Source organism: Chelmon rostratus, chromosome 11 (assembly GCF_017976325.1).
Source record: "Chelmon rostratus isolate fCheRos1 chromosome 11, fCheRos1.pri, whole genome shotgun sequence".
NCBI classification, from domain to species: domain Eukaryota; kingdom Metazoa; phylum Chordata; class Actinopteri; order Chaetodontiformes; family Chaetodontidae; genus Chelmon; species Chelmon rostratus.
In genome coordinates, this window is record NC_055668.1 from 19600207 (window position 1) to 19615599 (window position 15393).

Genomic DNA, 15393 nt, shown 5'->3' on the forward strand with positions numbered 1-15393 from the left:
ACAGTGACAAAAACAAGCACATTTAATGGAAATACATTGACAGTGTGCAATTACATGGGAATATAGGGTCCAGCTTGAAAAACAGCAAAGTTTCCCTTGAAGTGTCATTCGGTCAATTAACTCTAACCCCCATTAAAAATGACATAATTGACACTTAATGACAATAGCCTTCATGTTCATGACAGGTGTCATGTTAGTCTTATGCATACCCCTTCAAACAAAGTGGTACTGTATTATTTAAAGATGTGCAGGTCTAACATCATGCTGTGCATCCACCTTCATACTAAAACCCAACAGATGGGGGTGATGCAGCTGAGCTTTTGTCACTCTAACCTACATCTTCCGTCAGCATGAAGGACAACTGTACATCTGCAGCACATTTACAAGGCAGCGGCACTCTCACACATCACCGGCATGTAGCTGGCTTTCTGTTATAAGTAGGATAACAGCAACACAATCGAGCAGAAGGGGAATGAGAGCCACAATAACAACATGTCGATAATATTTAAGAGGGTTTGGAAATCCTCAAGAGGGTCAAATCCCTCTTTTAGTGCACACCAGGACACGAGAGAGAGCGAGTCAGAGCGAGGGAGTTATGGTATTTTTTTCCTCGCTTTTGTTCTCATCCTGATCAGACAACATAATGGCCTTGTTTTCCTTCCTCTGATGTCAGGCTCATCCCTCCATTCGTTTATTCATCAATCTCTCTGTCCTGCTATCCGGTCCCCGCCCGCCTGTCCGTTTTATCCATGTGAAAATCGCTTCTTATCTGTCTGCTTTGCCTCTCTGTTTTTCTCACGCTAATCTACGGGGCTTATAGCGAGACTTAAGATGACGAAGTTATAAATATTCATAAAATATTCAGGTCAGATGAGCTGTGAGAACAAAGAGAGTTTGGCAATTACATCCCGGCGTGCCCTCTGTGGCTCGTTGATGTGGTGCAGATGTCATCCTGATTTTCATTTAAGTATTTTTCAGGCAGCTCCGTTTTTTTAAGACGGCTGAATTGTGGGCGAACAGCAAACTATTGATGCTTCAACCAAAAAGAACGGATCTATTCACTACCATGAAGTGGGGGTAGAGCACACAAGAGCTCTTATGTCAAATTCTGCTCTGACCTTGGGGACAGAAAATAAAAAAGGAAAGTCTTAAGCCAGTTTTTTATAAGTACAGTACACGGTGCAGAATGGATAGCAGGAAAATCAAATGCAAATGGCACTCTACCATTTATATATGACTTTGCATCTAGGGGTGGGTGGAGATAGAGGTGGGGACTGCAAACTACATGAAGGCAAAGGTGTTACATCAAAGCCAATATAAGGCATGAAGGACTTCCATGGAAAAAAAAGCCCTCCAAATAAGTAATTCTGATGAACAGAGATGAGTTTTTAGGGGTTAATCAAAGGCAGCAGAGGAACTTGAATTAAAAGTATCTGAGTATAATCAGGAAAATGTACTCTGAAGAGAAATTGTCTATATATAATATATATATATATATATATATATATATATATATATATATATATATATATATATATATATATATATATATATATATATATATATATATATATAATATTCATGTTAATTTAAACACAAGATACTTGTGCTCAAAAAGAGGATTCATTCTCAGTGAAGAACCTTGGAGCTCTAATCTGCCTCTATACCTGCCAAAGAGCAGTGATTCCTAACACGTCTCTGGGGGTCATCAGGTGGAAACCTCCCTTCAACAGTGTTTCGCCTACTTAGTCCCACTACACCTCCAGGAGGTTAGGCAGTGAACTCCGGCGTCCCAGAGTCACCCCCCCTAGTGCCAGTTCACACTGCTCCTACACAATCCAAACAGCACCGCCACGTTCAACTGACCCAGAGATGCTCCAGGTAGTGGCCAGTACCGATGCTACCATTTAACTATTGCTAATGCTGATGCTAACGGCTAGGAAGAACAGAAGAGGACAATACAGTTCCGATGCTACCATTTAGCTAATGTTACGTGCTAACCGCTACCTGCTAAGACGAACAGAAGAAGATAATAAAGCTAGATTCACCTATACTGTTAATGTTAATTGCTAGCTACCAATACTAACTGCTAAGATACTATCATACTCTCACCGCTTTAGCTATTGTTAGCTGCTACAATGCTACCACAGGCCTAGATGCCTAGATGCCACATGTAACTGCCGATTGCCACACGACCATCATCTACCCCTGCCTCTCACCAACTGCACCAAGAAAAAGCGGGGTGGGAATACAAACCCTGGTTCGGGTAGGGGATAGAAAATAAAGAGGTAGAGTCAAAAGATGAAAGTAGGGATTGGATACAGACCCTTGTTCGGGTAGGGGGTGGAAAATTTAGAGGGTGCTGAAGGTGGAGGCCTAAACCACCGACTAGATTTAACAGCCTCTTCTAACATTTCCTTCAAGAAGCAGCAAACCCTACCATTTCCTTCAAAAAGCAAACAAAGCAGGAAAACAAACCCTAACATTTCCTTCAAGAAGCAAACAAGACAGGAAAACAACCAAAAAGATAAAAAAAACAAGCCAACTCTGTATCTTACCACGCACACTCACCTGAGCAGGCCGCATGGTCCCAAAGAGAGACTCTAGCTGGCCACACCCCCACCTTATCTAAACTTCCTCTTCCTGGTTCTCTTCCTATTGGCAGAGCGAGAAGATGCCCCCCCCCCTCACTGTCCCTATTTCACCCCCCAACTACTATTATTTCTCCTGATCCATATCCACTGACTAGACCTAGCAGCCTTATCTGACATTTCCCTCACTGTCTTTCTTAAATTTTGCCCATGCACTCCCAGCTCCCTCAACAGTGAAACAGCTGACCCTGCAACAAAACCTCTACACCCCACTTCAACCGGACAGACCCTGGTCTTCCATCCCCTCTGCTCAGATTCTGTCTTTAAATCTGCATACTTAGTCTTCTTCCTTTCATAAGCTGCCTCCACTGAATTTTCCCAAGGGACTGTTAACTCAATAAAATACACAGTCTTTTTACTCATGGACCATAAGACAATGTCCGGCCTCAGATTACTATAAACTATTTCCTGGGGCACAACTAGCTTTCCTCCCAAGTCGACCTGCATTTGCCAATCATCAGCCCCTACCAGGCAGCCACCTACCTGCTTTCTCCCTGACTTAGCAGCTCTATTTTTCTCCCCCTCTCGAACAAACTGCACATCTAACCTCTCCTTTCTAGAACTTCCAGAATTCACCTGCTTCCTTCTCTCTTCAATGCCTGCGGCTAAGCTTCTCAGCACCTGATTATGCCGCCATGTATACCGGCCTTGTGATAAGCTAATGCTACAACCTGACAAAATGTGCTTTAAACTTGCTGTACCTGAGCAGAGTGGGCACGATTGATCGCCCTGTACCCAGAGACTTAGGTTCTGCGGGGTTGGCAACACATCGTATGTCGCCCCTATCAGAAATTTAATACGGCCTTCCTCCATATTCCACAGGTCCCTCCAACTAAGTTTCCTCTTCTCAACACCTTCCCAATTCAACCATTGTCCCTGTTTGGCTTGACCAACTGCTTTTGCCCCTCTTAACAACTCCTCCTGCCTACGCACCTGTTCCACTACAAGCTTTCTTTTCTCCTTTAGACCTGCTTTATTCCACACTGGTTTGCCTGGGCCAAGCCCCAAGCCTCCCCGGCCAAATTGAACATTTCCTACTATTTCTGCATGCCTAAGAGCTGCCTCTGCCTCCTGCACTGCTGCCCTTGGGTTCCATTTCCTCCCCCCAGAAGGATTCGGAACCACATTGCTAACTAACATGTCCTTACTCCCAGATAATAAAAGTTCTGTCCTAACCTTAGTGCATTTAAACTCCTCTGTTAGACTGGATACTGGCAGCTGAAGCATTCCTTTCCCATACAAAGCTACATTGCTTAAGCACCTGGGAGCACCCAACCATTTTCTAATATAAGAGCTAACTAGCCTTTCCATTCTCTCTGCTACAGATAATGGGACTTCATATACTGACATTGGCCACATTAACCTAGGATACAAGCCAAACTGCAAGCACCACAACCTCAGTTTTCCTGGGAGCCCTGATTTATCTATTCTCTCCAGCCCTTCTGCAACATCCTTTCTAAATTGCACAACCTGTTCAGCATCATTCAGGTCCACATTGTACCACCGTCCGAGACTCTTAACTGATTTCTCCCTAATTGTTGGGATTTCCTCACCATCTATAGCAAACTTTCTATCACTTACTTTCCCTCTGTATATTGAAATACTCCTTGACTTACTAGGCTTAATCTTCATACTAGCCCACTTGAGATTCTGATTGACTTTATCTAACAACCTCCTTGTACATGGCACTGTTGAAGTTAGCAGTGTCATATCATCCATATAAGCCCTAATTGGTGGAAGACGCATTCCATTCTGCCGTCTCTCTCCACCTACGACCCACTTGGAAGCCCTCATAATTACCTCCATAGCCATTGTGAAAGCTAGCGGGGACACTGTACATCCTGCCATAATACCAACCTCCAATCTTTGCCAGCCTGTTGTGAGCTCTGCGATACTTGCACACAGTCTGATGTCTTGGAAATATGCTTTCACCAAGTTAACAACTATCTCCGGCACTTTAAAGTAGTCAAAGGAACTCCAAATAAGGTTGTGTGGCACTGACCCAAACGCATTAGCCAGATCTAAAAATACAACATTCAAGTCTCTTTTCTCCCTCTTAGCTGTCTGAATCTGATGCCAAATCATGCTAGTATGCTCTAAGCATCCCGTTAATCCTGGTATCCCTGCTTTTTGCACTGTCGTATCTATCATACCATTCCTTTCTAAGTATTTAGCCAGCCTCTGTGCTACGATACTAAAGAAAATCTTTCCCTCAACATTTAGGAGAGAAATCATCCGAAACTGGCTAAGGTCCGATGACTCCTTCTCCTTAGGGATGAAGACACCTCCTGCCCTGCGCCATGCTCTTGGAATACTTTGTTTCTCCCAAACTATTCTCAGGTATCTCCATAGTGTCCTCAAGATGCTAGGTGCACTCTTATAGACACGGTAGGGGACTCCATTAGGCCCTGGGGCCGAAGAAGCCTTTGCACGCCTAACCACCTCCACCACTTCTCTCCACCTAGGTGGGCTCACATCCATCTCCTGCTCCACTTCCCCTAACGGTGGCATGTCAGGTGGAAGACCTATGTTCCTATTCTCCTTTGAATCTGAATACGTCGACTTCAAATACTGTTCAATCTCTGATTTCGTTGCCTTAAGTTGCCCTCCTTTTTCTTGATTAAACAAGCCTTTCACAAAATTAAAGGGGTTCCTAAAAAATGCTGACCTTGCACGTTCCTTCTTCTTTCTCTTCTCCCTAAGGTGTTCTGCCCTTCTGAGTACTGCTAACCTGCTTCTCAGTTCCTCCTGCAACACCTTAATTCCCTCCCTTTCTTCTTCTGTCGCCTTCCTCCACTGCTTTCTTAACTGCCTCCTTTCCTTTACTAACTTCTCTATTTCTCTTTGCCGCCTAGACTTGCCGACCTGCACCCTCTCGCCTTTCCTTTTGACAAGCACCCCAAATCTCTCTCGACCATAACCGTAACATATTTTTTAGATATAAAGTAGGTATATTTTAAGCTCTTCATACGTTGTCAGATAAATGTAGTGAAGTAATGCGACAATGTCACTTTGTACTGAATTGTAAAGGAGTAGAAGTAGAGAGTGCCATGAAAAGACTTAAAGTACAAGTACCTCAACTTTGTACTCAAGTACAGTACATCCAATCACTGCAGACGTGATACTCTTGGCTCTCAGACAGTAGTGAGAACTGATGAAATAACAGCAACAACTTTGGAAACAACAACTTTTTGAGAACTAGGATTACGCTGTGTTGAATATAAATAAAACAGAATATGATCACTTGCTAGTCCTTTTTTGACACATACTCAATTGGAAACAGTACAAAGACAATATATTTAATGTTTGACCGCATCAACTTCATAGATTTGTGTAAATATCAAATAATTTGATGCAGCAACACGTTTCAAAAAAGTCGGGACAGGAGTCATGTGGAATGATCCAAAAACACCTGTTTGGATCATTCCACAGGTAAACAGGTTGATTGGTAACAGGTGATAGCATCATGATTGGGCATGAAAGGAGCATCTTGGAAAGGCTCAGTTGTTCAAAGGCAAGGTTCACCACTTTGTGAACACATGATTGGATAAAGGATGTTACTGCATGGGCTCAGGAACACTTTGTAAAACTGTTGTCAGTGAACACAGTTTGCTTGTAAATGATTGAAGTCTGGTTTTATTTCCATTTTACACAGCGTCCCAGCTTTTTTGGAATCAGGGTTGTACATTAGTTTCAGCATGAAACTGTATCACAGAACCAACTCGGCTCCCACAGATCCGTGTGTGGTGTGTGTGGTGTGTGTGTGCGTGTGCGTTTGCGTTTACCTCAATGACTTTGCGAGCCTCACGGTAGCGACCCGCCTGCAGGAACGCAAAGAACAGATCATACAGCATGGCCATCTCTCCTTGAGTCTGACTCACAAAGTCCATGGCTGAGGAGAAAAGACAAAGCCACAGACAGACGGGGGAAACCGAGCAGAGAAAGGTCATGAATAAAAATGGCTGCAAGGTGAACAAACACTCCCCACACTTCATCTTTTCCTTCTGATTCCATTATTTGGCACAGGCACAAAGCAGCCATATCAAGCCTGCTCTCAAACAAACACACACATAAGTCCCGAATGAAAGCCTAAGCTCTCATGGTAAACTTGCTAAAGCGCTCTGCTCAGCGTTACGTACTATCTCTGTCCAGCAGCTTCAGGACAGGTACCACACAGACACACACACACAAACACACACACACACACACACACACAGACAATGCAAACTTTCAGTCATCTAAATGGACCTGCATATTCAGCGAAGCAGAGGAGGAAAAGAATAATCCCTCTTCCTTCACTTGTTGTCATCTGAAGTCAACAGAAAAAAAACAACGTGCTGTGATTTTGCTTTTTGAACTTTAACAATTAAATTAGTTCATGGTCCACATCTCATGCAGACAAGTTTGCAGACGAGTTTCAAACCAGTTGGACTAAGTAGGGTGCATAAATTAAATCGCTTTTCTTCTCGCTCCTGTAGACTTTTCCATGACATAAACTTCCAAGTTAAAAGCATTTATGACGACCTTTTTTTTGCTTCAGTGGCTGCTGTGGTTGTCAAAACCTCACAAAAACCATACAGCTTACTTTTTTGTTGACGCTTGAACCCAAGCGAAGGTCAAGACATGTGAGTCAAGATCTTTTCACGAGGCATGTCATGCTTTTAGAGAGTTTTGGACCACCGAAGGCCGGTCTGCTGGAAGTCTGCTCATTTGATGGTTCCAGTACAATTGCTTTTTTTCAGACGATGAATTTTAAGGTGACTATTCATGCGTCACAACAAGATAGGTCCATAGGAGCAAGCCACGGTGCAGCAGGCTGCGGCACTCAATGTGTACTTATAATGCCATCAGGTCAAGTGCGACTCAAGGTTTGTGTCAGAAGTCATCTCTCTCTACTGCTTTATGTGAAGGAGTGGGAGACAAAATCATTTATTATTTCAAGATCCACTGAATAGTTGGCACTGGTTCACATGATGGCCTCTGTCAGATATTCACTGTAAAAGTCATTTTGATTTTTGAGGGTGCAGCGACTGACTCTGAGGGTCTGTCGCCTTTCTGCGAGGTGGGGGTAGAGGAGTCCAGAGATGAGGGTGGAGGGAGTGGTGAATGATGAGGGTGTGGGTGAATGGGGAGGTGGAGAGGTGCTCCACTGCACGGTTGCAACCTTTACGCACTCCACAGCCACTTGCCCCTGAGGCACATTGAACTTGACCTTTTGACCGAGCCGCTGTCGACGCGCAGGGAGACTGTTCAAAACGTGATCGGCCGACGTGCTTCACCACGACTCCAGTCTACACCTTTCTCATTCTCTGGTCCTCTTACACACTCTTTGATTTGTTGCCGCTTTTTTTATGTGCAAGTTTAATGCAAACACTGTACGCCCGCACTTTGGATTCGCTCCCTCCGCCCACACATAGGAATGAATAACAGAAGGATAGAGTCAACCAGGAGAAACAGAAAGTTTGATCAAGCAGAGTATGATGTTTGTGCTTTTTTAAGAATCGTGGTTCTGGGGCATCCTGATGTTCTAGGGGCTTAAGGTGCTGACCATGAATGTACAGTTTTTATTTATCTCTTTTTAATATATGTCCTGTCACAAAGGGTTGAAGAGTAACGCAATTTCGATTCTCTGTTTGTCCTGTACATACTGCAGAATTGACAATAAAGCTGACTTTGACTTTGACTTGACTTTGATGAATCGTAGCGTCCCAAGTTCAAATCCATAAAATGCAACCCCAAAAATATTCATTTAAAAAAATCAGTGCTCAATGAAGAGAACGTGGGGATCCTGCGTGAACCTGGTTATTTTGTTGATGAAGCCACAAATGATCACGTTCATCACCTGCTAGTGTCTCATATCTGTATGATTGATCAATAGGTTTTAGTCTATAAATTGTCCCAAAATCGAGACAAATACCCATGACATGTTTCCAGACGGTTATGTCTTTAAACTGCTTATATTGCAAGAAAAGAAAAGTTGAAAAAGTAATGTTATCCAATTAAGAATGAGAAATCTGAGAAAATCAGCAAATCTTCATATTTGAAAAGCTTGAACCAGTTTAGCACGAGATTGATGGATCAGAACAAGAAGACTGAAGGACGAGGCATGTAAGTTAGAGATGTGTGTTACCTTTCTGCAGCAGTTCGGTGTCTCCTTTCTCCACAAGACCAATAATGATGTCGTGGATGCGAGGCAGGCGCTTGTAGAGCTTCTGACACTCCACTGCTGCATCTAGAGCTCCAGCCAGGTCATTGCTGCAGGTATGCGTCCACAGACACACACACACACACACACACACACACACACACACACACACACACACACACACACACACACACACACACACACACACACACACACACACACACACACACACACACACACACACACACACAGAAGGAGAAAGAACAGAGAGCGAGTTAGATGTCAGGTCTGTCCAATCAGTCATGTGCAGGATTGTGTCGGTAGAGAATAGAGAGTGTATCATGGGGTGTTAACCCTGTGACCTCCCGTTTGAGCGCTATAACCCACTACAACAATGCAGGTCTTTGAATTCATGACAGCACAACTCTGGGTGATGAAGCCTTTTGGCCCCAATACATCATTCTCACACAGTCTTGCACACTCTCACACACCTGTCTGCGAGGGGCTAATGTCTCTCTGGACAGGCTTTTAGAGGGGAAGCAGTGCAACAGACAAAAGGACTGGACTGATCTTTACCCTCTCCGCTCGGCTCCTCTCGCGCCTTCCAACTTCGCTCGTTCTTTCTCCTCTTTTGTCTTCTCCAACCCCCTTTAACCTCCCCTCATTTCCTCTTCCTCTCATTTCCCTTTCCTCCTGATCCTCTCTCTTCTTCTCCTTCTCACCATCTTCCTTTTGATTTCAAGCTGTCAGCTCTCAATCACCTCTGACGACCTTGCCCCCCAGCTGAGCAATTTAGCAGAAATATAGCAACAACATTAGAGACCCCCATCACCACCACCACCACCAGCTCGCTGCCTTCGTCTCATGTCACCATTTTCTTGCTCAATCTATCCTCCTATCCCTCCTGAGCGGAGGAACACACAAAAGAGTGCGTAGAGGGAGGATGAGTGCACCTGATGGAGTGATAACGAGACAAGCACAGAGAGAGACGGGGAAAGGAAGCAAGCGAACGAGAAGCTGAGAGAAAGGGGAGGGAGAGAGAGACCACTTCAATCCCCTCTATTGTGACAGCGCTGCCATCAATCTGTTGATTGGGTAATTACCATGTCAATCACACAGAGGTCAAAGCAGATAGGGCACCCATGGGGGAGGTGGGTGGCAGAGCAAGTGAGTGAAAAAGAGACAGATGGACAGAGCGTGAGAGAGACAGAGATTGAGAGCGAACAGGTATAATTTCTGAAGTGTTTTCTCCTCTTATCAATTAGACAAGTGGATAAGAGAAATATGCCCAGAAAGCCCAACAACCCGGAAAAAAACAACAAAAAAAACAAAAAAAAAAAACAGGAAATGGTATGACCTTTGAGGTTGGCTTCTGTGAGGCAGAAAAAGGAGGGAGCGATGGAGGGAGGAGGAATGGAGTGATTAGGGTTGGAAGGTAAAGGGGTCCACTATTTGAAATGAAGAGGGACAACATTATTCAGCAGCGCCAGTCAAGAGGCTGTTCAACTGCACAACAGTCTGATTGAACAACACAGAGGAGAGATTTCTGGAAATAAGAGAAGAATGAGACCGAAGGGGGGGGGTATCGGGTACATAATTTACTCAAAAAATGAGAAAAGGACGAGAAAAAAAGCGCAGAAAGCAGCTTATAATCATAGTAATGTGGCTTATATTCATGATCATCATAACTGCTGTGGTGTGGTGCATGTGGCTTTATACTGGAGCCATTCTATACATTGAGACCAAGTAAAAACTTCTTCTCCACATTTGTTTCACCCCTTCTTTCTGTCCACCTCATTCATTCCTCCATCAAGCTCCTGCACAGCTACTTATAATCCCTCCTTCCTAATGAGATATCTTCAAAAAAAAAAAAAAAAACCATCACATCACTCTTGGAAAAAAAGGGCCTGGCGTTGCAATTACACCCTCTCTACCTTCCTCCCCTCTCCCCTACTCTCCGCCCACCGATCCACCCCAAAAAAGAGCTAAGGATGTCGAAAGATGGATAATTTCCCCTAGGTACAATTTAACTGTCACTTTGCGTTGCCATTTACTGCGGCGCACAGCCCTGTTAATGTCCTCAACTTTGCATGTCAGCCACTTTCCAGCCAATTAAGCCCTGAAAAAAAAAGAAAGAAAAAAGAGCGCTTTGCTCAGTGGAAACCTGAAGGATTAGACAAGGAAGCCCCCACCCCCCCCCTCCGTCCTCCTCTTTTGTTCAGAGGAGATCGGCAGGCCTGTTATCAAGCCACTGTCCTTGCGAGGGGGAGGACGAGGTGTCTGTGTCTCGAAACGCAAATGAGACTGCGATCGTGACACCACTAGCCCACTGTTACATGTGTTGAAGAATGGCACTTGCTAATGTTTATGCCAGTGCCCTCACAGGTGAATGCTCACATTAGCCATGTAGGTACTGGCTAATGAAAAACTGAACAAGCTGACAACACAACATTTGACATATCGGCACACATCACCACATAATGTTGATGCGGCAGACGTGTTGGCTGACAGCTGCCTGCAGTATTTGCACATCGAGCAAACACACAGCAACATTAGCATTTATTTGGAGTTGTGTTTCTGGCCACCTGATCAATACAAGTCCAATATCCACTCTGTTTTAGCTCCATTTGCTCTCCACCAACTGCTAACGGAAATGTCTGGCTGTTTTGATGCTAAATGCTTGAATACCTTCACCACAACTCGACAACTCGTCTGCCGTTGGGTGCTTGCTTGGCTTACAGTGCACAGTGGGCTCATCAGAGCTTTCTAGCTGAAAGCAGTCAACGCCTGCAGCAGGAAACAAGGTTGATGAGAGTTTGCGGGCCAGAAAACCAAAACAATGAGCTAACGGAAGCCCATAGAGCCGAGGGGAAGAGTCAAGTGACAATTATATTATGATGAGCGACGCCTTTCACAACACACATAGTCGTGGTCGAGATGAATAGCTAATGGAGCTGTGCTGAGCTGGAGCTAACAATCGTGTCTTCCATCTTTTCATCTTCACGATTTACTTCTATGTCTCACCTTTTGCTCCTTCCATTTTTCTGCTAAAGGTCTTTCTTTTCAACTGCGCTTCTTAGCAATGGGATGTTCTCCTCTCACCAGGCCTCACTCTATGTACACACAATGTAAGACAGCAGAAAAGAGTGGAAGTCAATGAGGTATTTTTCCTCTGAACCACTCATCTCCCATCAGCTCTCTAATCCCCCTCACAACTCCTCCTCCTCCTCTATTGCCACAGTTTCTGTCTTATCATACATGTCCTGCCAGCTCTTCATTTTGTTTGACTCATTAGCATTTTCTGTCACTAATCACTTCCATAAGGATGTGGCAATCTGAGCAACCTGCCAGCTAGCATAGCAGCAGGTTAGCACACACAACACTGAGCTGAAGGCTAACGGGGCGGCGCATATGACGGGCTGTCAAGGGCTAATCTGCCGGAGAAGTGTTCATTAAGTCATTAGCGCTGACGCAGCGATGAGACGGGTGCAGGCGGGAGTGATGCCTGCTTTGTCCTCTTTTTATCGCTTCCCTCCGTCCCTCCTCCTCCCGACTGTCTGTTTGTCCGCTGACTGACGGAATGAAGAGGTGGAGACAAACGAAAGAAGATAAAAGATAAAGCGGGGGAGAGAGCAAGGAGATGGAATCAGCTGGAGCGCAAAAGTCAAGTGTCGTGGTGCTCAAACCTGCCCTGAAGCTTGGCTGAACCACTGCAGGAACCACATGTTTAATCCGTGTTACACTCCAAAAACATTACACATTCTTTATGTATCTCCACAAGACAAACGTATACGATTATGTATTTCCAAAAAGCCTTTCACAAGAAGTGTGAGTCATTCTGGAAAAAGATGATGGTGATATTTGCACTTGAAGTTCAGTAAATATCTTCTAGCTAGACACCACGAGACAGCAGCACTATTCTAGCCAATCAGCAACAGGTGGCGTTCGCGCACAGGACAAGAGGAAGGGGAGGGGAGATGGTAATATCAACAGTCTTTCTACAAAATGGCTCAACCCACCTTTAACACCACAGGTTTCATCATGAAACAAGAGTACTACAGCCTTATATGTGCACTGTGTAATACTGATAATTAGTTTAAGAGTCATGATCACGATTAGTTCCATTCTGTGAAGAATTTTCAAGGCTATTCAGTAAAACTGATGTTTTAGAGTAGAGATGAGCCATCCAGTCATTAACGCACTCCTGCAGGGAGGAATCTGCTAAAAAAAAAGCTGGTTAAGAGAGTTAAAAGTAGAAGAAGTTTAAAAAATGTTGCTACTGTTGTTTAATAAAGGTAAACAGGACCAATCCACCCTTTGTTCTGTTGAAGTGGACCACTCTCTCACACAGATTTCATCTGCACATCAGGTTCCACCTTTGGTTTGTTGAATATTTCCAAACCTTGACAACCAGCCAGCACAAAAAAAAAACAAAAAAAACACACACACACACACACACACACATACAAATGTACCAATAACACATGACAGATGATGATAGAACACCAGCAGGTAGCTGGTTCACTTGTGTTCATTAGTGTGTGTTCACTGCAGTATCATTTGGAGGAAGTACAACTGGCACTTGATTTGTGAACAGGGCTGCGGTAAGCTGGTGTGTGTGTGTGTTGGCTGCTGTTGATGACCCAGGAGTAAATTAGCCTGCTAATCTCACAGAGGCAGTGATTAACGAGTGAACCTGGAAACTCTGTTTGTGCCAGAGACCAGACTTACAGCAAAACAAACAGCGGCAGGGGAGCGGCGGTGTGTGAGCGTCTGAGCATGTGTGTGTGCGGACGTGCTTCATGTGTAAAGGTTTACCTCTACAGCAGCATGTACGCCGGAGGTAAACAGTGTGTATGAAAGCATGTTGGGAGTGTGCGTGTGTGTGCGCATAGTGGCGGGCCCCTAACGGCGCACTGTGTGGCTGTGGTAAATCCAGCAATTAGTGCTCTGTACATAATTAACATGCTAATGAGTTGATCTACTTAAAAGCTGCTCTGACAAATAGAACACACATACACTGAATAACGCACACATACTGGAACAGAGTTGAGGGGTGGGGCAGTACCACTGACCCCACAGCCCGTGTTTGGTAGCGCTCATTTGCATATTTGCATTATGGGAACAGGCTTGGCCATTTCCCGCCACACAAACACACACTCACACCTTGGACTATAGCAGTGGGTGTTTCACGAGATCAGGGGTGGGGGCTCATGGGAGAGCTTGGGAGTTACAGCTGGCGAATCCTCAAACAAAACCTGGCTCTAATGCACAACACACACACACACACACACACACACACACAAACACACGAATGAGCAATTTCCACATCCTCTCTCTGTCTGAATCGCTGACCCGGAATGTAACCTCAGCTATGATCATAGGGAGGGATGAGTGACTCATCGAGACACACATACATACACACACCTGGCAACTGGATTTGGCAGATAAAGACACAAATATGACAATAAAAGTGAGCTGGTTGGCAGCTTCAGCCATAGAAATAAAACATATGATAATGCAAACTAATGTTTTAATATCAAACCAGTGTCTACAAGCCTAAAGTGTGTTTCTGTGTGTGTGTATGAATCAGTGTTTTTGTGATTTGTAACACAGTCAGAGTTCGTTTTACCTGTGCAGGTAGGCAGTAATCAGAGGAGAGCACAGATTGGTGGTCGGCATTGCCAGTCCGAGGGTGAAGATGGTGTCCTGCAGCCGTCGGATGGTGGGGACGTTGCCCTTGGCCGCTAAGCCATTGAGCATGTGAACCAGCATGGAGAGGTTTGTGTCATCCACCACCACCTCCTTCTCTTTCATCTCCTTCAGGATGTCCACCGCCTCTGTGACGGAGGAGGAAAGTGAGACGAAGACGTTAAATGTGCAGAAATGTTCTCATCAGCAATGCGTGTTCCCACGTCTCTCAGCGTGTTTTGGTGAGGCGACTGGGCGAGAGAGAAGTGATGGCGAGAGTGATTTGGAGGTAAAGGACGAATGAAAGGAACAAAAGACAAGGAGAAAGAGAGATAATGCAGAGAGATGAGGAGAGAGAAAGCGAGAGGTGGGCAGAGCTTGGCTGGCAGAAGAGTAGGGTGTGTGAATATGATAAAAGGCCCCTTTAGCTAATTCCATGTGGGGAAAACAAACCCATATTAAAACAGCATTTTGCACCCAGCGGGGATGCAAATCCAACCCCGTATAATGCCAACTCTGCGCTAATTGCTACTTGCGGTTTTCTAAACGAGACTACAATTACCGGACCCCTACAATGGAGGCCGGCTTTTTGCCGTGGCCATGTAGAAAGCACTTGGGGGGCTAAATTATAGGTATGTGGCAACAAGGGCCCGCCGTGGCCCCAGAGAGACCCCTGTAAGCGGGCTGAGGGGTGGATCAGTTTGGTCAAGTCCAGCCGGTAATGGAGGGCTTTTTACCGGGCCACGCGCCCATCTGGCCAACACTAGGGGCTAAATGGTGAAAAGCGTGTGTGTATGTGTGTGTATATGTGGTGAATCAGGGTAAGGTAATTAAGATGCGTTTACTGTCTATTTAGACAGCTGCTAATGGGCTGACAGCGATACAGCCGCTCTCCACCACAGACAC

At 44.9% G+C, this 15393-nt stretch overlaps 1 protein-coding gene across 1 annotated transcript in view; it reads right to left on the reverse strand.

Annotated features, from left to right (window-relative positions):
- The window catches only part of lrpprc (leucine-rich pentatricopeptide repeat containing), a 61546-nt gene that overhangs the window by 22464 nt on the left and 23689 nt on the right, over positions 1 to 15393 (reverse strand). Inside the window, exons 23-25 of the mRNA XM_041947184.1 lie at positions 14429 to 14636; positions 8782 to 8906; positions 6437 to 6543 (exon numbers count right to left, since the gene is read on the reverse strand). Of these exons, the coding sequence (XP_041803118.1) occupies positions 6437 to 6543; positions 8782 to 8906; positions 14429 to 14636 (440 nt within the window). The remainder of the gene's footprint in view (positions 1 to 6436; positions 6544 to 8781; positions 8907 to 14428; positions 14637 to 15393) is intronic.